Source organism: Lontra canadensis, unplaced genomic scaffold (assembly GCF_010015895.1).
Source record: "Lontra canadensis isolate GAN:19392208 unplaced genomic scaffold, GSC_riverotter_1.0 scaffold31, whole genome shotgun sequence".
Classification (NCBI taxonomy): Eukaryota; Metazoa; Chordata; class Mammalia; order Carnivora; family Mustelidae; genus Lontra; species Lontra canadensis.
The window spans coordinates 12,142,063-12,167,566 of NW_022631025.1; the positions used below are offsets into that span (position 1 = coordinate 12,142,063).

Below are 25,504 nucleotides of genomic sequence, written 5' to 3' on the forward strand. Positions count from 1 at the left end.
AAAACATGTTTTTCTAGACTCTCGAACACCAACTCTTAGCTCAACGTACATCAAGACTTCTCCTAAAATTACAAAAATGGGAAAAAAGCAAGATGCTTACTGCCTCAAGTCATGTTAAGACATAAGTCAACAGACTTATTAAGGTGGAATTCACAACTTCTGTTTTGAATGGCAGTGAAGGAGCATCAGGCAAACTTCTGAGTTTCCAAAAGCAAAGGAAAGAAATCCAGGTAGTTTCAAAATCTTTATTTAGCTCTCTGACATAGACCATGTTTGTTCTACCAAGTTAAAGCCCCAGTTTCTGTTCAATCTCATCAAAAAACTCTCATGTCCCCAGACAGGTTCAGTTCCAATAAAAGCAGCAGAATGAGACGATTCCAAACATTCACAGTCTGTGAGCGTGAGCTTACGTCCTCAGAGCTCACCCTGTCTATTAGGAACAATGATATGATTCCAGGGGTGCCTGGCGGGCCCAGGCAGAAGAATATGCAACTCTTGATCTCAGGATTGTGAGTTCAAGCCCCATATCGAGGGTGGAGATTACTAAAAATAAACATACTTAAAAATAATAATAGTACTAATATTAGAAGTCCAGAAAGTATCACTGTACTTTCAGTACCCTGGGTTTTTTTTTACTTTTTAATAGACTTGAAAAAATAAATACACTGGAAAATAAATAATTAAATTCGTGCATACATCAGTGCTATCAGACAATGACTTTGCAGAGAATACCTACGCTGAATTCTGAACGACAATGTCTCCCCCTCTGACCCAAGCTCCGTTGTCATTATTTTTAAAAGAAATGAGCCTGTCAATTAAAGCAGCGACACGTGGCTTTTCAGGGTCTGCATCCTGATGAGGCCTAAACCTTGGGGTTAAAAAAAAAAAAAAAAAAAAGGAAGTTTTTTAAAAAAGCATTGGAAACCAACTATTTACAATTGTAAGCTTAAGTATCAAAAGGCAGGATTTATATTTGACCAAAACAAACAAACAAAATCTTAAGGCACAACTTACAAACTCATTATTGGCATTTCAGATATAGAAAAAAAATTTTGTTTACTTACATAAGATTCCAGAGAACTACTTTCATAACTTATTTTTTTTTTAATCAACTTATATTATAGACTGGGATACTACAGAACATTCTAAACACTAAAACCATTTCCAAACAAACAAACTCTCAGACCGGGAAATCTGGTAGGTTTTCACAAATTCTTAATCTACACGACACTAATATAAACATACTGAATAAATTCATCAGATATTTCTACATTCATATATGCGAACTGGAATATTATGTGAGTTATATGCTGGCGAAAATGTTTTAGACACAGAGATAAAACTAGTTCAAGACCTTAAACGTGCCTAAATTTAAGACAGACTGTATTTAATTAACTTATTCATTACAGAGACTGAATTTTACCTCTTTTATTCTCTTCCTTCCAGAACACTTACAAGGACTTTTTTTTTTCCTTAAGGACTTTACTTGTTTATCAGAGAGAGCTCATGCACACAAGTAGGGGGAGCAGCAGGCAGAGGGAGAAGCAGGCTCCCTGCTAATCAAGGAGCCCGATGTGGGACTTGATCCCAGGACCCTGGGATCATGACCTGAGCCAAAGGCAGACACTCAACTGACTGAGCCACCTGGATGTCCCCACTTACAAGGACCTTAATAAAAAGGTCAAATAATTGGTGTAAAAAACTGTCCCTTATAACAAATTGAATAAATAATTCCATAAGGTCACCTATTTTTTTTTTAAAGATCATTTCTATCTTTATCTTACAAAGCTTGGGGACAGGGTGGGGGGGGGGACAACTACATAGCTTTTCAAAAACCAATTCAGCAGTTCAAGATTTTTTTAAAAAAGATTTTGTAGAGACAACAAGAGAGGGAACACAAGCAGGGGGAGTGGGAGAGGGAGAAGCTCGTTTCCCACCAAGCAGGGAGCCGGATGTGGGGCTTGATCCCAGGACCTGGGATCATGACCTGAGCTGAAGGCAGATGCTCAATGACTGAGCCACCCAGGTGCCCCAGTTTGAGATTTTTAAACATGCAGTCAGCAAGGTATTTGCTGATATGCCCCTACCTTGGTTGCTGGCACACAGTAGGCGCTATGATGGAAAAAGCCAAAGGTTCTTAGGCAAGGCTGAGCTTGGCACATTCAGAGAACAAGCAAGTTGGCTGGAAAGTAAACACCACAGAGCAGGGGCGCCTGGGTGGCTCAGTCACTTAAGCGTCTACCTTCGGCTCAGGTCATGATCCCGGGGGGAACCTGGGATGGAGCCCCGCAGGGAGCCCCCTTCTACCTCTGCCTGCTGCTCCCCCTGCTTGTGTTCTCTTTCTCTCTCTCTCTCTCAAATAAATAAATAAAATCGTAAAAAAAAAGAGAGAGAGAGAAAAGAAAAGATAAACAAAAAGCATGGGGCAGAGGATAGAGAGCTAAGCATGTACCCAGCAAGGATACAGTTCTTTATTCTAAACGCAGTGGGAAAAGCAGTGGGAATAATGGCTGTGAGGGCAGGGGGGAGCAGGATACAGGCAGGTGATGGCCAAAGGGCACAAAGTTTTAGTTGTGCAAGATAAATTCTAATTTTTTTTGAGAGCGAGCACATGTGCATGTGCCAAGACTGAGAGGGGCAGAGGGAGGGGGATAGAGAGAATCTCAAGCAGTCTCCTCGCTCAGCAAGAGCCCCACACAAGGCTTGATCTCATGACCCTGAGGTCATGTCCTGAGCCGAAATCGAGTCAGACACTTAACCAACTGAGCCAGTTAGGAGCCCCTGTGCAAAATAAATAAATTCTAAGGATCCACCATACAGATTGTGCCCACAGCTAATAATCCTCTATTGTGCACTTAACATTTGCTAAGAGACTAAGATCTTAGGGTAAATTCTCATACCACATATACATAAAAAATATTCTTAAATTTTTAAAATCATAAAGGAGGTCAGAGAAGACTTTGGGAGTGGATGGCTAGGTCTATGACCCTGATGGTGGTGATGGTTTCTTGGCTGGACACCTATCCCCAAACTCCCTGACTTGTATACAAGTTACATGCTGAGAATATCTCAATAAAGTAGGTGGATAAACAGAAAGACAGACAGACGGATGTGATGGAAAGTCTTCAGAAGCTGGGAAGCAAGGAAGTAATACAACTAGATTTCACTTTCTCTTAAAAACTGGTCACTCGCTGTGGACATGGTGAAAAGACTGTAGACAATGGAACCCAGGAGACCAGTCTGGCAAGCGCTATATCCGCCTTTGGACCGCGTATATGACCTCTTATGCTAAATAGCTCTGACCTCAGGACTGAAAAGTCTGGCTCTAGGCTATCGTCTATTCTCTGGCCTTGTGCTTGCTGGCAAACAGCTTCACAGTCTTTACATAATATCAAGCAGATGGAAGAGTTCTGGAAAGAAAACTATACAACATTCTAAAATCAGGCCAAAAAAAAAAAAAAAAAAAAGTATCGGAAAGTAGCACTGCTACCACCATCTTGTCCTTTCGCAAATTCCTAGCCATAGAAATCAATCGTTGACCACTTGCTTGGACGCTCTTTATTTTCAACCTCTTTCCCACTTGAGGTGGAGATGATAGTTAACGTTCCCAATTTCTCATCATCATCACCCATGAGCTTTCAGCACGCTTTCCAACCTCCCTTAATTGCCCTTGGCTTTAAAGACTAGTGGGTTTTCATGCTTTTTCATTCCTTTGGATGAAATGTCCCAATCTCAAACCAAGAGTTCTCCTGGGTTACACTTCCCTATCTTCGGATGCCTGTCATTTCACATCTTGAAGACACAAGGAAAGGCTCATCTGATCAACTGTTGAGGCAACTTCCCCTTTGATGAACAGACTAAGTATCTTCTGGATCCCATGAGCCGGAGATTAATTCACGGGATGGCTTACTACTCATTGTGTTAGAGGTTTATCATTTTTACTCACGTCTGCACTGCATGAATGCATGTGGGAGTAGCCTACACGTTAGTCTGTACAAAATTAAAGGTATACACCAGGTGCCAAATGCCTCATTACTCATCTTCTATAATCAGTTCTTTTCTATAACAACTTCCAATTGGAGTCTAATTCCCAATATGTATGCACTTATAAACTGGCAAGAGAAATAATAAAGAGCAGAGAAAAAACCACCATCATCATAATATCCTATACACATACCCACTGTGTTATCCAGGCCACTGTGGGTAAATTGTTTTATTGTCAAGTCTAATTAATTCTGAACTAATTCAGAATTCTAATGAATTCTGAAAAATATATTTTCATCCATCCATCCTACACACACACATCATTTTTTTCGGGCAGGGAAGAGAGTCAACTGTGTTGTGTTAAGGATCTTTTTGTTCATACTAAGCAAACCACACACTATTCGTTCTACCAGTTAAAATAAACTCTTAAAAAGCAGGAGTGTCCTGCCGGCAAAGATTTATTTGTTTTGCCAGTTAATATTATCTTCTTGGTTCACCGTCGGTTCTCATCTCTATGCTCCTTTTTCTCTTTTAAATTCATCTCCTCTTTCCCTTTTTCATTTCTTACTCAGCTATTAGACGTCCAGTGACTTGTGTTTTATTTAAATAATGTCCATAGTTTCTTGGCTTTTCACATGCCATCTGATCGTTGCCTGAAGATATTTCAGGCTCAACTTGACCTTTAAAGAATCCTGATGAGTAATTTTACTAACTGTACTTTGTCCAGTTTTCTCCTGACCTCATGCCATATTACTGTGTTGCAAGAATCCTGCCTCACACTTAAACGCACTCACCGGCCTACAGTGTGGCTCTTACCTTACTCCCTCGTGAACAATAGGGCCTGGCATCTTTTTCTTAAATGTCTATCAACAGAGCCTATTAAATCTAGCACCCTTCCAAAACCGGACGTGGGTCAGTCAACTTGAAGTATCAGAAAATAACACATATACAGTTTCTGCTGAATAGGACTTTAAGTTGCTATCTCTTTTCCAGAAACTCTTATTTCCATTGGAGACACGTTATTTATTTTGGCTCTCATATAGCACGTAAGAGAACTTTGTTGAAATGTTCTCCCTATTCCAACCACATTCTGTGGTTATAAAGGAGAGTAATACAGAGCCCAGCAATGACGGGACTCTGAGCCTATAGACAAATGAACCAAACTAGCTTGCTCATCAAGTTCAAGACCTTTCCCTGTGAAATATATTCAATGCAATGTTCCCTTCTGACCACTAACAATAAATTCTCCATGCCTTGGTTTTCAGGAATGACACTAAAACATCTTAGCTTGTTTTTGCAGTGAATCATGTTCTACTTTATGCCAAATGTAGCCCCTGTTTTCAGCATCTCTCTCTCTCCTTTTTCTTTATCGTTCTGCATCTCTCTTTCACATCGATTTACAACTATGAAAAGCTGGAGAAAGTACTGACGTCTTTGGCATCTCAGTAAGATTTTAAAACAAACAAACCAGCCACAGGGCTTAGAACAGCAGAAAGAAATGTTTTCCCAATGCTCTCCTGCAAACATTGAAAGCTTCAGTTTAAATGTGTTGGTGGAGTAGAGAGCACAATGGCTTAACTCAGGAAGTTTTGCTTTGGCAAGATATGGCTAGAGCATGAGGTCAAAGGATGACTCTACCTTGCACTGTTATCCAAACAGAGGTACTCCCTTGGGTCTGCCGAACTGGCATTGGTTGTCTTGACACCTTTGTCAATAAATAAGCCAGCCTGCAAAACAACAATCAGGGACTGAAATGAATATGAATCCTAAGTTAGAGCTACACGTTACGTAAAGATTCATGAAAATTAGTTGTAGCTTCTCACACCTACCAAAAAGAGGGGAAAGGAACAAACAGCAACTTTACCAGATATTTTACTTGATCTAATTATACTCAGTCATTCAACAAATATTTATTTAGTGCCTGCCTTCTGGGAGGCAATGAGCATTGTACATTAACAAGAAAGCCATGGTCTTTGCTGTTGCTGGCACATAAACTGGCAGGGAGACTTGCCATTAAGTAAACAATCACAATCCAGCATGATAAGCATATGATGAAGAAGTAGACGACGCTCGAGCAACACAGAGAGGGGCATCAAGTGAGATCCTTCTCACAGGTGGGAGATACGGGCTGCAGGGAAGGTCCCCGCAAAGCAGGGAGCTCCTAAAGATGAACCAGGAAGAATGGGGAGGACATAACCACACAAAAGCATGGGTTGGGATGAAGGACGGGGACTGGGTGGGAAGCAGCTGAAGAGCCCAAAGGAAAGCACTCAGGGATATCATTTGTACAAAAAGCCTGGAGGTGAGAGAGAGCATCTGAGAAGAAAGTGTCAGATGGACTCAAAGGAAATGTAAGAAGGGAGGAAACGCAAGAAAGAAGGCTAAAGAGAAGCAAATGGCGGACAACACAGTTGATATATGAGAGTCACTTCAACGGGACTTTTTTTTTTTTTTAAGATTTTATTTATTTATTTATTTGATAGAGATCACAAAGTAGGCAGAGAGGCAGGCAGAGAGAGAGGAGGAAGCAGGCTCCCTGCTGAGCAGAGAGCTCGACTCGGGGCTCAATCCCAGAACCCTGAGATCATGACCTGAGCCGAAGGCAGAGGCCCAACCCACTGAGCCACCCAGGTGCCCCTCCACAGGACTTTTAATAAAGGCAATGCAAGTAACCGCATGTTAGGAAGGAATGCTCTCACCAATAGGATAGATTAATGGATTACAAGGGGACAGAAATGGCGTAACTGGGTGGTGGGTATAAAGGAAGGCGCTTGATGAAATGAGTACTGGGTGTTATATGCAGCTGATGAATCATTAAATTCTACCTCTGAAACGAATAATACACTTTGTTACTTGAATTTCAATTAATTAAATTAATTAATTAATTTTTTAAAAAGAAAAAAAAAGAAAGGGACAAAAAGGGAGGTTAAGAGATGAGGTAGGACACGACCTCAATAATCCAGAAGAAAAATTAAGGTGCCCTAGACTTGTGGGAGTCGTTAACGGGGGAAAATGGATAGGGCAAGCCTTCTTTAAGAGGTACGATATGCTTTAGTATTTAAGGAAATGTCTAAGGGTGAAGGAAAGGGAGCAATAAAGATTCTTTATTTGGGCAATCTAAGTTTGGGCAATCAGGTGGCCAGTGGTTTCATTCAGTGAAACAGAGAGAGAGGAATGGGTGTGAGGATAAAAAGAAGGATTTTTAGTGAGGACCCACAGCAGAAGGGTCGGTGTTGCTATTCTTTATGACTGATCCAAAGATCACCGGCTCCTCTCGGAAAGCTCCCAGGGTTCCGTTTCCCTTGGCTACAAAGTATTATTCTGGACAGTCAACCCCAAATTAAACAAGTTAAAACCTAACCATTATTAGATTATTATTTAGATCTACTATTCTTAGAGCTAACAGATCACTTCATGTCCTCATGGCATAGGACATTAAAAATTTAATTAGAATGAGATTTTTTTTAATACCATTGTAATTAGAAAATCTTGAGGATTTCCGGTTTGAAATGGTAATCTCAACAATGATTAGCCTCAATCAGCTCCTCAGAGCACAAAAAAACATAATTCTGACTGAGGTTTTTTGCTCTCTCAAGTCTTCAAGTGATTCCACTCTTCAAATTATACCACACTTAGGTTTTTAAAGGGTCCTCTCCGTATCGGAAATGGGAAGCATTAATTGAATTTTGATGCGGCTCATATCAGGGTAAAGAATCTGGGCATTGTATCGTATAAATGAAAATATCTAAGTGCCTTAGGTGGGGAGTTTGGGGGGTAGGGAAGGAAAAAATGAAACAAGTTGGGATCGGGAGGGAGACAAACCTTAAGAGACTCTTAATCTCACAAAACAAACTGAGGGTTGTGAGGGCAGGGGGGGCGGGGGGAAGATGCGGGTGGGAGAGGGGGGTGGGGTTATGGACATTGGGGAGGGTATGTGCTATGGTGAGTGCTGTGAAGTGTGTAAGCCTGACGATTCACAGACCTGTACCCGAGGCAAATAATACATTATATGTTAATTAAAAAAAAATTTAAAAAAAAAAAAAAAAACAAAGTGCCTTGTGAGCACAAAATGAGGCAAATATAGTTATACTCAAGGGTGGAGATGAATATCATGGAACCTGGACTTCCTAAGTGGCCTTTTATTGACTTGATCTGCATCATTTCAAGTCAGGTCAAATACCGTAAGTAATATTTTACTACGTAATTAGTATCAAATGCCCAAAAGGAACCTCTACCAACACTGTGAACTGGGAGAAGAGAGAACGGATGCTTCTTATCTAATGTGTACATCCCTAAAACATGATATTAACGACTGGAAAGAAGGGGAGGGGGGAGAGGGAAGGAATGAGCGAGGGGACGTGGATGCAGGGATCAAGTCCATCATTCTCATTACTCAGTTTGAAGGCACATGTGTTCTTCTGGTGCTATGCCTGTGGATACTGTACATAATTCTCAACGTGGAAGGGTTATGGTTCTGCTTATTTAATCCCAAATTAATTTTTCCGATGACAAGTTTTACCGAAAACTGTCATTTCTCAGCATTCTGCATTTCTCAGCATTCCATCCTTCACCTTGGAAATCAAATGAAATGATTTTGTTAAGACCTAGGAACCTACCTTAAAATTTGAATGGACTCTGTTGTTATAAAATATACCCAATGGAGTGAGTTCTGGTTTTGCTAAGAGCTGCAATCCACTGGATTCCCCCGTAGGTTCCTTGTGGAATAAATACCATATGCCAGCATCCTGTCAGTAAAAGGGCAAGATCATTAAAAGCCTTACTTCATAAAGCCACTTGAGGAAACATGTTCAAAAAACCAAGTGTTTCATAAGCAAACTGAATCTTCTCAACACTAATTTTTCATTGTTTCCAGCTCAGAATGGACTATGAAAGTTGTGCACTGATGTAGCACCCTCCAAGTCATTATAATCATGCTTTAAAAAAAAAAAAAAAAAATTTAATTCTACTTGCAGTCCTGGATAGAAATAATTGGCTGATACCAAAACTCACTTCAAAATATACCTCTCCCAGCATTATCTACTTTCAAAAGTTATGCAGTATTAGAACCAAACAAGCCTTCCTTCCTTCCAGGTGACCAGGACAGCACAGCCTTTTAGCCATGTGAGTGTTTTTCTGTCCACCTCCAAACCTGATCAATAAATGAGTCATACTCGCTAAACAACTATCCACCAACACGCAGAGCTCACTGACTTCTTTCAAACAACTCCAATGCCCTTCCTGTCCCGAGGCAAACTTTTGCCAAAGGAAAAAAACCACCACACGCATGAATCAGGATGCTGTCTCAGTCTGGATCCTGTCTGTTCACTTTCGGTATTACTGGCCTGAACAGGAGAAGCGGGGCAGTTTTCACAATTTTTGGCACTCGAAATGAGATCTAAAAATCAAAGTTAGTGTCTTACTCCCCAGAAGTGTTTTATTTTACAGTTTAATGAAAGACCAGCCCAATGCGAAGGACAAGTTCAAGCGGTAGAACTTTGAATAGGTTGTTCATAGTCTAACATAGAGTCCAAAAGTATGCTATAGAGAGAAAAACACATTTGGCAAACATTTCTTTAGCGCTTCCCTGTGCCAAGCGTGGAGTAAGGCTAGTCTCAAAGAATTCATAGTCTGATGGGAAATCTAGAGGGAACTAAAATATATGTATTAGGTATTACATTCATTGTTAGAAATAAGGTTTTTTAGAAGCATAGAGAGAGATGAACAGTGGAAAGCATATATACTTACCCACCAAAATGAAAGCAATATTTAACATTTTTCCATGATAAAGGTTTAGAGATGGATCTTAATAAAACTAACTACCCTGAAAAAACTTCTGTGCCTTCTCTACTCTCTGGGGCACAAAACAGCACAGAAGACGACCTAGAGGCTCCATGCCACAGCCCTAGAAGCTTAGGGTGGCACGAACCCTCCCAGGATGCAATGGGGGCTGGGGGGTGGGGCATCCAGGGGGTAGCAGCTGTTTCCTGTTCAACACTGTGGTGTCAAAACAGGTAAAGGGAGCTTTGTAAAAGGCAGTGGAAACGTACAAGAAGAAAGAGTTTGATTTATTTGGGGAGGTAAACCCTTGCCAAAACATGAGTTTTACTGGAACGGTTTTTCTAGAAAGAAAAGAAAGAACTCACAGAATGAAAAGGAAAAAGGGCAAATATAAGATGGGAAATGAGAGACGGGCTTTCTTCATATCTCACATGAGCTCCAAGAAGGGCCTGTGGCAACCTCCCCTTACATTGTTCCATGAACCATTTGCAATTTGCTTTCATCTTCAACCCACGACTTCTGAAACAAGCTGAAAGGAACCTTTGCTCTGTTCATTGGAAATGTAACACAAATCAGAAGATGATCCCAGCCAGGGTGAGGCTGTGTATCAAGCCTGTGGCCATCTTGGCCCCAAAACCTATCTTCTAATTAGAAACTCTTGGCACAAATCTGATAGATGTTCAGCAAACATGTGATGAAAAATGAATGGATGGAAACCTGAAATGATTAAATGTCCAGGTCTCTGCCCTGGTAAGTAAGAATTTTATGTTTTATGTTTTTAAGGAAAATCACAGAAGTGAATACCACCATCACCCAGAGATGCCCATATTCTCATTATCTGGAAGAAATACTCCCTTCCCCTAATCTTTTACTCAGTCCTGGAAATAATGCTAGGTATCTCTTTCCTTTTAAAAATTTAATAGATTATATATATGTATTATATATGTGTATATAATATTTAATATTTGTATGTAATGTATATAAATATGTGTATATAATATTTTTATCATATAAATATTATATTTATATCATATATATAAATATTATAGTTATATATAAATACATAAATATGAATATGGAGGTGTTGCAGCAAAGCTCCTATTTCTGTACTACAGTGCGCAGCACGGACATAATCATAATAGTATAATGTCTTCAAGACTCACTTTTCCATTATAAATTAACAGTTTCAAATCACAGTCAATTATAAATGTAAATCTCTCCCAAGTTTCTCCAAGAGACATTTCTGCCATCCCAAAATGGCTCATTTATTCTCTTAAGTTATTCTTATGTGTCTGCCTGTCTCTGAAATGATTCAAGGCACACAGTTAATTGAAGGCACAGAGTTTAGCTGCTTTACCAAGGAGATGAAGCCCCTAAGTATGTATGATCCCTGCACTTCAACAGAAGAAAGTCCACCTTGACCAGAATGACTGCTGCCCTAAGATTCTACAGGACAATCCATTCCCAGAGAGAAAAGCTAAGACTTTCCTCATTCGTTAAAATTAAAAACTGAAATGATCAGGCATTCAGCCATGCACAACTTGAATATGAGAAGCCAGAAAGACAGCACACGACCCAGCGAAAATGCACCTGGAAGGTCCGATAACCCCACACATGAGCCCACCTCTTTTCCTCCATCTGGCGTCCGTCTTACCACACCCATAGGTACTAACCGGCAGGAATGATGCAGAAGGAACAAAAGGACCCTCTCAACCATATCCCGCTTTCAGTGAAATGAGCAGTACCAGAACACAACCCCGTGCCTGAGCTAGACTGTCCCCCATGACGTCACAACCCCACAAACCAGAACACTTCTCAACACGAAGACCACACAACCGGAAGCATTTAACATTACTTACCTGTGAGCCCGCAGCTGCATTACTAATCAGGTTATTGTTGGGATGAGCGATCCAGAAAGTTGAAACGGCCCTGCAAGGCATTTTTTTAGAATGACTTCAACACTAGTCATGGAAAAATCCTGCCCACTAGAAAACTTCCCCCGAAACATCTTCCCCCCAAAGTTAAAGGCCTTGAGCATCACACACGAGTCTCTCTCTCTCTTCCCGTCACTCACATGCAGTCCGTGGCGGGCACAGGCACGTAATTTCCAAACACTCTGTCTCGCATGGTGGTGCACATGGAGTTATTCCTATCGGTGGGGAGGAGGGTGCCAGGTTTGGTGAGGAGGCCCAGATTGTGAAACAAAGTATTTCTCTGTTCCACACCGTCTTCCAAAAAGAAACAATGACCCAGCGTGTCAAATCCGATTGTGTCTTTAATCTGTAGAAACACAAGCGTGCAATGTCATCGATAACATGATCAACTGAGGGTTAAGTGACAAGTGACACTGTGACAAGTGACAAGTGCCATCTACGCAGCACACTCACTACAGATGCAAAGAGAAGTTTTCATCTTAACTGGACGGGCAAAGCCAAATGCCCACTGTTACTGATCTCCTGGTAGAGGAAAACACCAGAATTCTCAGTAAGAGGAGGACAGAGGAAGGCAGGTGCTACAAGAGCGGACTTAATCAGATGGAGAGGTTGTGACAATGAAGGAGTTACTATGCGTCAGCGTAGTGAGCGCTACGTACCAGCAGACCATTTGTCCCGTGCACAGTGATGCACCGGGAGAAGCTGTGATGAATAGATAAGCCGTCCACAAAGGTCGCGTGTCTGTACCCCCCCTTGTAATCCACGTCACCACACAGGTGGAAGTGAACAGGATACCGCCCCAGCTGCTGCTGACCCATGTGTTTCAATTCCACGTAAGAAAGATGGACGGATGTGAAATTCTTTCTTATCTGTAGGACAAGATAACCGAAATCAAAGCGATACACTTTGGAATATTCGAGTAGCAAAAAAAAAAATATGGCTCTAATAGAAAATGTCTAAAGGTGAATGCATATTAAAATATAATTTTCAGGGCACCTGGGTGGCTCAGTGGGTTAAGCCTCTGCCTTCCGCTCAGGTCATGATCTCAAGGTCCTGGGATCGAGCCCCACATCGAGCTCTCTGCTCAGCAGGGAGCCTGCTTCCCTTCCTCTCTCTCTGCCTGCCTCTCTGCCTGCTTGTGATCTCTCTCTCTGTCAAATAAATAAATAAAATCTATTAAAAAAAAAATATATATATATATGTATATATATATTCCCCACCCCCCTCCCTTTGGCACCCTGCTTTCCTGGATCTCCAGTTCTTAATTTAGCAAATGCTTTTTTTTTTCTTCTAAGTAATCCCTATGCCCAATGTGGGACTCAAACTCACGACCCTGAGATCAAGAGTCACATGCTCTACTTACTGAGCCAGCCAGGTGCCCCAGCAAATGCTTCTTAACATAAGTGAATACTTTAAAGAGCCATAAAAATGGCCTCTACTTAGGAATAAAAGGAAACGCAACCAAGAAAGCTACAGAAATGATTTCTATATCTATATACGTAATGTGTTTTGATTTGTTCAAATATTTTGGTCATCTCCAGTCTTGTCTTGTTCTTTCATTTCTGTAAATACCATCACAGTTTGATAGTTATTTGTTAATCTTCCCACACAATATTATTTACTTCAGTTCTTTTTAAATATTTCTGTGATCCACAATTTCAGCATTCTATTTTTAAACACTGGATTTTTATTCATACTACTAACAACAAAGGAATAACACTGACCACAATTTCAGTAAACAGTGTAACAGAAATGTTAATAACCATAACCTACTCGGTGCACAAAAACTGTTTTTAAAACACAGGCAGCCGAAAACGCAGCCCAGAAGTCACAGCAGATAGTATGCAGGACAAGGCTTACCACAGAGTAAGTGCTCAATACTTTTACAGAATAAAAATCTGCGTACAAAAAATATTCTTACAGAAAGATATTTTGTATGTATATATCACTACCGCTTCCCCTTTCATATCAAGTTCTAAAAAGAATCATTTGATCCTGGGGTGCCTGGGTGGCTCAGTGGGTTAAAGCCTCTGCTTTCAGCTTAGGTCATGATCCCGGGATCCTGGGATCGAGTCCCACATCGGGCTCTCTGCTCGGCGGGGAGCCTGCTTCCCTTCCTCTCTCTCTCTGCCTGCCTCTCTGCCTACTTGTGATCTCTGTCTGTCAAATAAATAAATAAGTAAATCTTAAAAAGAAAAAAAAAAAGAATCATTTGATCCTTTCAGAGACTGCATGCATGAGACAAAATGGTTTAACTAATGGTCGAGGTCAACTAAATGAAGATAGAATTTTTTAATTATGCAAAATCTCTTCATTGTTACTGAGTAGAAAAATAAAATATGATTTCTTTTTCATATCCATATAGATCCCACCACAAATTTGGGAGCTCCTGGGTGGCTCAATGGGTTAAGAATCTGCATTTGGCTCAGGTCATGATCCTGGAGGTCCTGGGATCAAGCCCCAAATCGGGCTCCATGCTCATCGGGGAGCCTGCTTCTCCCTCTCCCTCTGCTCCTCCCCTCCCTGCTCATTCTCCCTCCCATCCTTCCTCTCTCTCTCTCCCATAAATAGATATATAAATTTTTAAAAATCTTTAAAAAACCTTGAAAGTATTTAACAACCAGGGAACTCATTAAATCTTTTGCCTACCATGACATGTCCCCCAAATGTATCATAGTCAAAGAATTGGCACTGGTTCCCAGCGTAGCATGAGTCTTCCATTTCTCCTCGGATTACAACGTTCCGGGTGAGAATTCCGACCTCCGCTCTCATGTCTACACCATCGGTGATCTCACCCATGTGCAGGAACTGAGGGGCTTCTGGTTCACATGGGCAAGAGACAAAAAATATTTTTAGCAAAGAACACATGAAACGTATCGCAAAGACAGTCCTCTTTATTGTGCAACTCCAAGATATTATCCAAATGGATAGTGTGCTGCCATTCCTGAATACCTCAGCATCACAGAATATAAGGAAGCGATTTTAAAGATTATTTCTTATTAATATTATTTAATTAACATTATTTTATATTATAATTATATTATAATTATAACCATTATTTTTTATTATTTAAGATTATTCTTTAAGATTATTTATTATTAATTTAAAAGATTATTTATTATTAATTTTAAAGATTATTTACTCTAACCATTTACTCAATCTCAAAACCAAACACAGACATGGGGCTTAATCCTCTCCTGAATGGCACCAATATTCTGGAATGTACCTAAGCACCCTCCCTCTCTTTCTCTATCTTGCTCTCTCACGTTCCTTCCAAATGCTCTTGTTCTAATCCCCTGAGGGCACATGAAGAACCAAATGCATAGTGAATCCAGAAAAAGGAATGGTTTTGCAGATGTTGATAACGGGGTATCGAGTTATTTTTGCTTTCACTTCAAAACTAAAGTAATATGCACGGAAACATTAACATTACAAACATGGCCATCTTTCCTACTTCTTATTTTAATATGAGCACGCATTCTTCTAAATTTCCACCTTTCTGGAAGTCTAGAAACACTTTAATAATGAGCTTTTCTCTGATGTTTTTATCGCATAAAGTCAGGAAGGAAAAACACAAATAAATCAAGCAGCTGAGATCATGGGAGATTCATTATCAGGTAGACTTGTTAACAAGAGTGGGAATTTCCAAACAAAATTAATGCCAGATAGTAACATGGTTTTTTGGGGGGGGGTGTTTTCTGCTTATGCTCTATATCATCAAGAAGGACACTGAATAAAGCACAGAAAGTGCCAAGGGAGCCAGTTGTCCTATTTTTTTTTAAAGCAAAAACACTTTGCCTTGAACTACTTAGAGCTCTAAATTACCCATGACTGTGTGCTTATTAAATAGTTACCATAAACTCTTTGGTTTTATACCATGAATGTATATATAATCTTGAGTACAGAAGGAAGGGAGACAATGTAGTAATGTCCACAAGTGAAGCCACACATAAACGAGCTTTGCCTATTACAGTCTCAGGATAAGTACCTGGCAGAAGTCAGCTGTTCTTCCTAAACACAGCTTACAGTACGGATCTCACTGCATAATGCTTTCCTTCAAAGAACTCAAACTTATGATAAAAAAATGTAGTCTATGAAAATACCTTTCCAGTTCTATTTTAAATATTAGATCTGGCATTTTTGCCAAGGAAGTAGGTGCTCAAAAACAATGAGATTTTATTTAAGAAGAAAAAAGACTTCTATTTAAGTATGAATCAGTTGATAATTGGATTATTATTTGATAGTAAAAAATGAAAAGAAGTTGGATAGGATCTTGGGGCAGGGGGATCAATCTGTGTAGCTGCATCTTTTTTTGTTTGTTTATTTTAAACAAAGATCAGCACAAAAGACCCTGATTTGCCTGCTACACATCATTAACAACAACACTATTGCTCCTTAAATACTCTTAGCTAACATCCCCTGGGATCTGGTGTTCAAAGCACCCCACCGCTAAGATCTTTAATATCCAGATGACAATGGTGGTGGTAGTGACGGCGATGAGGAGGGCCCTGGCTTTGGGGTGGGGTGGCGGGAAGGGGGATGGTACAGGAATCAAATGCCAAGAAACATTCTGAGCAGTCCAGTACCTTTGACTTTGACCTGGAAGCGGTTGCACTCAGGGCAGGGGAGGAGAGTGAACTCCTCTGCCTGGTACATAGAATAGTCTGTGCTTGCAACCACAATCTGGTCTCCAGGTTTCCAACTACTAACGTCGTCCAGCAGGTGAAGCTTTACTCCATCCACAACCTCCACCCGGAAACCTGAAAGAGAAACACCTAAACCAAAAAGTAAGAAAGAAAATGATGTGTTAGTAGGCATTTCCGCCTCCTCCTTGACTCACAAATCAAAAGCTGAGTTAGACACGAGTCAGTATATTTTTACCAGCGCTAACCGTGTGCCTGTCGTTCTGCAGACACTGATAATAAGAAGATGGACATGGACAGCCTGACCTCCAGGGTAGAGCACCCCATGTTCCCCGAACCACGACGGGACAGGAAATGTCCAACTACTCTTTTTGATCCCCAAATCTCTCTCTGTACTTGCACTCAGTGCTAAAACTATCTAATAAGGCTTCCTAGCAGTCCTAAAATGTAGTTAAGAACATATCACACATAAGGAGACGATGCCAAACACGGAATAGGTCTGTAGTAAATACTCAGTGTTTCAATGTGATCCAGACGCAGGATGAGAAAGAGAACATACATCATCTTAAGAATACAAATTTGCTTAGGCAATCTCTTGTCCCTGGGCCTTTGTTCATGCTTTGTTCCTTAGCTACAATGTCCTTCCACTCTTAATCCACCAACCAAGATACTACCCCATCTTATAAAGGTGGAGTTCGAACTCACAACCATAAGATCAAGAGCCACATGCTCTACCAATTGGGCCAGCCAGGTGCCCCAAGATCAGGCACATCTTTAAGGACTTCCCCGACATCCTTGCTGGAAGCAACCTCCTTCTCCAGTATTCTCATTCTACTGTTCCTTCTGGTATTATTCACACCTGTCCAAGGGGAGAATAGCTCACTTCCTTGGAGGGTACATTCATGAAGGCAGCAGAGTACGTCCACCTGTATATCTGCTCCTCTGTTTCTTCGTGCAAACTCACAGATGTCCGCTGAAGGGACCAGCATTCCCACTAGGATCTACAGTGTCACCCAGAGGCCACAAGATAGTGTCCCCGTCCAACTCCGCTCCTTCCCTGGGATGACGTCAACTCTGCCGTCTACGTGACCCAGGGACTAATCCCTGATCTCTCCCAGTGCATCCTTTCGAAACTCGAAGTCGGTTCCGTATCAGCTGACCAAAACTGAAAAGTTGATCCAACATCTCCTTCACTTACTCTTTCATGTGCAATCAAGTGTAGCAGCATTTCCTGCTTCTAAAACACCCGTGATACACAAACCAAAAGCTGACTTAATACAAATGTATACACAAGATGGAAGCCACATCGTAAGATCAATGGAGAAGGGAAAACACCACATCTCAAAGCTGTCTGTTTCCTTGTATCTGTACTTACAACCATCCTTCCACTTAACTGGCGCACTGTTCCGGGGTGACTTTAAGATACCGACCCTAAGGGTCCATGGCAGGAGTGAAGAAACACACTGACTCAAGTTAGGGAACTCAGAAAGAGGGAAATTCGGGCAAGGCACAAGGAATACTACAGACACCTTGACGGTCCTGAGCCCACTCTACCAAGAAAACCTAACCTGAGCAAGTCACGGATTCTATTCCTTGAGATGCCAACTTACCATGTGTTTGTTTTCACAAAGGACCAAATGAAAAGTACTGAAAAAAAAAAGTAAAGTAGCTTTCTTATTTATGTATTTCTTTTATCCAGATACTAAAGCCTATGATAGGATTTGGTCTAAATAATAATATTAATAGGGACGCCTGGGTGGCTCAGTTGGTTGGGCGGCTGCCTTCGGCTCAGGTCATGATACCAGCAACCTGGGATCGAGTCCCACATCGGGCTCCTTGCTCGGCGGGGAACCTGTTTTGCCCTCTGCCTCTGCCTGCCACTCTGTCTGCCTGTGCTCGCTCGATCTCTGACTAATAAATAAATAAAATCTTTAAAAATAATAATAATAATATTAATAATAATGACTCTAATAACAACAGCTAATAGTTGCTGGGACTTTACATACATAATAAATAAACTTTTCAGGGTGCCTGGGTGGTCGGTTAAGTGTCTGCCTTCAGCTCAGGTCATGATCCCAGGGTCCTGGGACCAAGTCCCTCATTGGGCTCCCTGCTCAGCGGGGAGTCTGCTTCTCCCTCTCCCCTCTGCTCTTCTCCCTCCCCGCACTTGTGCTTTCTTTCAAATAAATAAAGTCTTAAAAAATAAATAGATTTAATAACTAAATGGCTTTTATCAAAACAACTGGGAGAGAAAGAAACTGCTATGCACACTAGGGATGAAGAAACCAGAAGTCAGGGAGTTTGAAGAATAGCTGGAAAATGGTAGACCCCAAAACTAAATGCTAACTGAACTCCAGAGCCCAGTCTCCTAACTTCTTTATTATTTTGCCTGCCCAAGAATCAGAATGGGCAGGATAAACACAAAGATAACCAAGAACCTCAGAAGCAAGGATAATCACTGCCCAAATTTTCAGATTTCACCAAAAAAAAAAAAAAAAAAAATCTAAAAAAAGAACTAAGTGGGGTGCCTGGTGGCTCAGTCATTAAGTGTCTGCCTTCAGCTCAGGTCATTATTCCAAGGTCCTGGGATGGAGCCCTGCATTGGGCTCCAGCCCTGCACTGGGCTCCCCGCTCAGCAGGAAGCCTGCTTCTCCCTCTCCCACCCCCTCTGCTTGTGTTCCCTCTGCCGCTGTGTCTCTATCTGTCAAATGAATGGGTAAAATCTTTATAAATAAATAAATAAACAAAGAACTAAGAAACCATTTTTTTCACATAATATTTTTTTAAAAACTGCTTTTTAAAGAAGAGGGTTGCTGGATACATCAGGTTCAACTTGAAAGACCATGAGGATTTGTTGCTGTTTAAAGAAAGAAGTCATAAGGTTAGATTGGGAAGATCTGTGTTATTTACTAAGTTCTCACTTTTTCCTAGCATCAGAAGAAAATCCTGCCTAAGATTTCCTCCCATTAACACTAGCGAATTGGAAACATGAAAGGAAATAAGCTCAGCCCCCCTTGCTTCCTGGAGAGATTTTTCTACCTCTTCCAGAAAAGAGTCATTGAGAACACGGGACCCAATATCCTACAACAGCTAGAATGGACCCTCTTCCAGAAATGAGTAGTCACTGCTAATGTGGAAATAAAAACAAAAATTTTCCACAGAGGAAATGTTGATTTGAGGTTTGTCAGTAATTATCCTCTGCATGAACTCTTACTGGAAGCCCTTCCACTAAGCTCTTCATGCGGGACCAAATTTTTGCTAAGAAATGTTTCCCATCTGCTTTTTGCCAGGGGCAACCATGACGGGGTAGAAAGCAGTGGTTTTGGAGGCAGAAACCTGAGCTTCCTTGTCCGTAGCAGGTACCATCTCCTTGGCCCAAACCCAGAAGGCTGTTTAGAAGGAACATGTGAAAGTCTCTATTACATACAGGGAACTCTATTTACCTGCTTATTTTAAAGCAAAAGACTTTCTCTGTTTAATTACAAGGCTACAAAATGCACCATTACAACCCAAGTCATGTTTGGATCATCATTAAAATAGCTAACACCAAGTGCTTCTTAGGCACATTATGAAAAACTTCATATTCTTCCCCTCAGACACCTACAGCAGCCCTATGTGGTAGTTTCTCTGACTGTGCCCATTTTTCAGATGAGGAAACTGAGAGCTAGGAAGTTCAAGTCACATGCCCACCATCACATAGGAAGTGAAAGAGCGGGGCTCTCTGTCTCCAGAAATCCATCTTAGTAAGCATATTGGCCCCCTGCTGCTGAAAACTGAGGTATGAGCCCTAAAATCAACCTTTCTGGATAACAAGGCACCTCTCGATTACTCGTTTCACAATAATTTTGGGATAATTTTTGCTTGCAAAAGAAAGGTAGTGGGCAAGCACAGACAGGAGCCTGCTAATCCATACCTTGAGCCAAGAAACCTGGCAGCAAAGCAGGGGAGGAAACATCCTTAAAGAAACAAGTCAGAGGTACCCTGAACACCCAGTGCCAGGCATTATTTGAACTAATTATTGTTCTTCTGAAAGGGGAATGAGAATAAAAATTATGTGGAAGAAAATGTTAAAGACCTAAGGTAACTGTATAAAATGTTACTTTAAGCAAGGGAAACAGGTTAAAACAAAATGGACATTAGGGGAGAAATACATATACAAGAGAAAAATAACTAGATTATTTGCACAGAAACAATTCTCTCTTAACGACAGGGTTAGAACTTAATTTTTATTTTGTATGTTCCTGTGTCTTCCAACTCGTTTAGAAGACAATTGCATTAGCTGGACCAAGGAAAAGTTGCTAAGAAAATGAGGGTTGTTTATATAGCATGTGTGCAAAGGTACTATTTGCTACATGTCTGCATAAAGAGAAGATTCAAAGTACAAAAACATATTCACCGTCTCAGGTTATAACCAAAGGCAGCTCACCCTGTCACATCTAGACTGGTTCCAGTGGTATCAAATCCAGGAAACAAATCCATCTCTAATAGTTAACCACACTTTATGGTTAGGTCATGATGACTTTATGACTCGAGAATCAAGAACAAAGGCCAGCTGGGAGGGACCAGGCTTCAACAGAGCATTCTCCAACCCAGCAAGAACTCTTTGAGTCCAAAGGATGGACTACAGTGGGAAATGATAGGTTTCATCTTCAACCAGTTGAGAAACCTAATCAGACTGTCCCTTGGATACAATTCCACCTAAAGAAACCAGTCTTTCACAATACTTACCAATGTCTTAGAAGAGTCTAAACCATTCTTGCTTACCTTCAATCCACTCACTGTAAGCTGTCACGGCGAACTTCTGACCATCCACAGTATAAAATTCTCTTTGGGCAAGAGCCTTGCCTCCACTACTATGGTTTTCATAGTTTCTGACAGACTCATTGCAAGAAGTACTTCCTCCATCGATGACCCCAACCAAAGCCCACGCTTGCCTGGAGGGGAAAAGAGCATGTGCCTTATTTGTCATGGTCCCAACCCAGATCCTTGACACAGATGTTACGTCAGGTGCTGCGTAGCCCTTGAATTTCATTTTTATCAAACCCTCTATCTCTTTTTCCATGTGGCTGCAAGTCCAAACCTTGACTGAAGTAACAGACATCACAGAAGGAAATGCATCTAGATTTTTTAAAATTCTTGTTTGTCTGGCCTTGTAACAGGTGGAACACCGAAGGCTGGGACTAAAATGAATCACTATCTTGATGAATCACTTCCCCAATACACACCCCTATTATTCACCTATCATTCTGGCCACAAATCCATTTATTTCCCTTCTTTTAAAATGAGTACGGCACGCACCCTGATATTTATAGCAGCATTATCTACAATAGCCAAAATATGGAAAGAGCCCAGAATCCATTGACTGATGAATGGATAAAGAAGAGGTGATGTGTATACACAGACACACAGACAGACAAACAGACACACACAGGAATATTACTCAGTCATTAAAAAAAAAGAATGGAATCTTGCCATTGGCAAAGACATGGATGGAACTAGAGTTCATTATGCTAAGTGAAATAAGTCAGTCAGGGAAAGACAAATACCATATGATTTCACTCGTATGTGGAATTTAGGAAACAAAACAGATGAACATAGGGGAAGGGGGGGTTAAAAAAGAGAGAGAGAGGGAAGCAAACCAGAAGAGACTCTTAACTACAGTGAACAATAGAGACTCTTAACTACCAGAGGGGAGGTGGGCTTGTGGGGGGCAGCAAGGGGAATGGATGAAACATGTGATAGGGATTAAGGAATGCACCTGTCATGATGAGCACTGGGTACTATATGCAAGTGTTCAATCTCTATATTGTACACCTGAAACTAATATTATTACACTGTATATTAACTAACTGGAAATCTAAACAAAAACTTTAAAGAGAAAAGAGGGCGCCTGGGTGGCTCAGTGGATTAAAGCCTCTGCCTTCAGCTCAGGTCATGATCCTAAGGTCCTGGGATCGAGTCCCACATCGGGCTCTCTGCTCAGCGGGGAGCCTGCTTCCTCCTCTCCCTCTGCCTGCCTCTCTGCCTCCTTGTAATCTCTGACAAATAATCTCTGTCTGTCAAATAAAATCTTTTTAAAAAATTAAAAAATAATAATAAAGAGAAAAGAAAAATAAATAAAAATAAAGTGAGTACTGCCCACTCTCTTTTGAACTCTCAGCAATGTTCTCAATCCGGCTGCATGATAGAATGACATAATAGAACGAGCTTGAGGAAGCCACTCAGACCCAGCCCGGACTGATGCCATCATCATCTCTGCAGGTGGGGCATGGCATTGGCAGGTTTTCAAAGTTCCCCAGACGATGTGAATGTGCAGCCACACTTGAGAACCAATGAGTCAGAGAGTGGTTCTCACACCTGAGTGTGCATCAGCACACCTGGAGGGCTTGTCAGATCAGACTTCCAGGCCCCACCCACTGACTGCCAGAGGTGGGGACAGAGCAGGCACAATGCTAACAAGCCCCTCCCCCTGCGCCCCTGTGAGGCTGATGCTACTGGTCTCCGGACCACACTGAGAACCCCTGAGTTACAGGTCAGAGGTTAGAGCAGTAGTGATGAGACCCGATTGTGCATCGAACACCTGGGGGTCCTACTCATCAGAGATTCTTCTGTAAAAATCTCTAGGGGGGCCTTGGGCATGCGATTTTAAAAAAATCTCAGGAGTGCATAAGTGAAAACCACTGGGTTACTGGTTTCTTAATAATCTTTTTTTTTTTTAAAGATTTTATTTATTTATTTGACAGATATCACAAGTAAGCAGAGAGGCAGGCAGAGAGAGAGAGAGAGGAGGAAGCAGGCTCCCTGCAGAGCAGAGAGCCCGATGCGGGGCTCAATCCCAGGACCCCAGGACCATGACCTGAGCCGAAGGCAGAGGCTTTAACCCACTGAGCCACCCAGGTGCCCCAGGTTTCTTAATAATCTTAAATCAAAATCGTGTAATCACTATCCGAGAGATTTAAAATTTTACATGCCATATATCTATTCATTGACAGCAACTGTGTTTGAAAATGCCCTTTAATTTCATTTCATTTTTGAAATAAACATCCCAGGGACTTGCTCAAACTTGTGGCCAAAATAAAAAAAGAACAAAGACAAAAAGCCAAAAAAAATCTGCCTTAAGATTTCTGGTTTAAAACCTGGAAGGAAAAATGTCAATTTCCTACTCTAGAGGGATGGGGTGTGGAGGAGGGGGACGCTGTGTGTGTGCGTGTGTGTGTGTGCACGTGTGTGTGTGTGTGTGTGTGTCTGCCTTAAGATTCCTGGTTTAAAACCCGGAAAGAAAAATGTTAATTTCCTACTCTAGAGGGATGGGGTGCGTGTGTGTGTGTGTGTGTGTGTGTGTGTGTGTGTGTGTGAGAGAGAGAGAGAGAGAGAGATATCTATGCCAGACAGATGGCTGGATAGTCACAGATAAAAGTTAACCAAAGCGTGCCTGTAGTTTTATAAATTCCACACCTGCCTCTGCGTGGATTAGCTACTCTCAGCTGACCATGCTTTACAGCTCTATTTATATTCCTTGGTACAGTACAAAGAATCAAATGCCAAATGTTTCAATTTATTATCTCCTATGTGAGAAGAAAGGAGAAGAAATATCAGAGGCTTCCTTTATTTACCAAAGCTGCCTCAGCAACTCTAAAACAATGTTCTATTCTCCTGACATTATCTCCAAAACACTCCTACTTCCCTCCTCCACTTGAGGAAAATTTCACGGCAACAGAACAGTATCTTCAAAGGCGTGTGTTTGTGTACATTGGAGATAATGTCAAAGCAGTGGAACACTGGCACACTGGCAAAGGATCACAACTCAAATTCCTCTGTCAAATCAGCACCACTATTTGAAAGGGAATTCAGAAACCAGGAGGAAAGAAACCCAAAAATGTCAAACAACATATTCACAGCTAATGATCACACAAATCCAGAAGAATAATGGAGTAAAGAGACAAAAGCTTTCATCCTGGCATTACTGGATAATGAAACAAAGTAGGTATCTAACTTTGAAAAGATCGTGTTTCCACTCCTAGGTCTATAAATTACAGAAGTATGGATACACGGGTTTTAGAAGATGGATAAAAACATTTGGAGACGCCTTTTTTATTTACTTTTTTAGGATTTTTTATTTATTTATCTGACAGAGAGAAGAGACAGGGGGAGATGGAACACAAGCGGAGGGGGAGGGAGGTGGCGAGAGGAGTGAGAAGTAGGCTTCCTGCTGAGCAGGGAGCCTGATGTGGGGCTCCATCCCAGGACCCTGGGATTGTGACCCGAGCCGAAGGCAGACGCTTAATGACTGAGCCACCCAGGTGCCCCAAGGAGAAGCCCTTTTTACAACAGAGGTCTGAACTGTTAGAAATGCCTAGCAGTGAATACACAGGGATAGACTCCTACAACAGAAAATGAACAGCAATGAAAACAAACCAGCACCACATGCACCAAAATATGTAACCCTCAGTTAACAGAGCTGAACAAAGAAGCCAGATACAAAATGGGGTATATTGTCTGCTCACATTTATATGAAGTCCAGAAATAGGCAAACCTAAACTTTCATGTTCTCCACAAATTCCAGTGAGTGGTTATCTTTGGTGAGCCGAGGGAGTGATCAGTGAAACAGAGGGGACAGCCAGGGGGACTCCGGGCCATGGGCAATGATCTATGCTTTGACCTGCATGGTGGCTATCCAGGAGTCATGATGTGATAAGTCATTAAACTCTGCATTCTTGGGGTACCTGGGTGGCTCAGTGGGTTAAAGCCTCTGCTTTCGACTCGGGCCATGATCCCAGGGTTCTGGGATCAAGCCCCAAGAGCCTGCTTCCTTCTCTATCTCTCCGCCTGCCTCTCTGTCTACTTGTGATCTCTATCTGTCAAATAAATAAATAAAATCTTAAAAAAAAAAAAGTGCATTCTTGTTTTTAGCAGTTTTCTGTGTGTGTCTTACATTTAATCCTAATTTTTTAAGAACCCACCTCCAAAGTTTGGCACCTGCTACTCCCTGTCTAGAAAGATCTCCATCTCCAACTGCCCACAGAGCATGCTTCTAGAGTCCCCCCCAGGTTTCTCACCTTTGGGAGGCCTCCACAAGTTCCCCAGGTCGATTTGGTGGCTCCCACTATTTGCACTCCCATTAGAGCCTAGAAGTGAGGGTCTCACTGCACACTCCTGTCTATTGAG

General features: G+C 41.4%; 1 protein-coding gene across 5 annotated transcripts in view; it reads right to left on the bottom strand.

Moving 5' to 3' along the window:
• The window catches only part of CEMIP2 (cell migration inducing hyaluronidase 2), an 86,872-nt gene that overhangs the window by 28,584 nt on the left and 32,784 nt on the right, over positions 1-25,504 (bottom strand). For 3 of the 5 annotated variants that reach the window (XM_032866620.1, XM_032866622.1, XM_032866619.1), the window contains exons 5-13: positions 21,104-21,273; positions 16,283-16,471; positions 14,346-14,515; positions 12,356-12,565; positions 11,837-12,042; positions 11,622-11,691; positions 8,601-8,729; positions 5,623-5,711; positions 737-868 (exon numbers count right to left, since the gene is read on the bottom strand). In XM_032866620.1, coding sequence (XP_032722511.1) covers positions 737-868; positions 5,623-5,711; positions 8,601-8,729; positions 11,622-11,691; positions 11,837-12,042; positions 12,356-12,565; positions 14,346-14,515; positions 16,283-16,471; positions 21,104-21,273 — 1,365 coding nt within the window. The remainder of the gene's footprint in view (positions 1-736; positions 869-5,622; positions 5,712-8,600; positions 8,730-11,621; positions 11,692-11,836; positions 12,043-12,355; positions 12,566-14,345; positions 14,516-16,282; positions 16,472-21,103; positions 21,274-25,504) is intronic. The other 2 variants (XM_032866624.1, XM_032866621.1) reach the window with 1 other exon arrangement.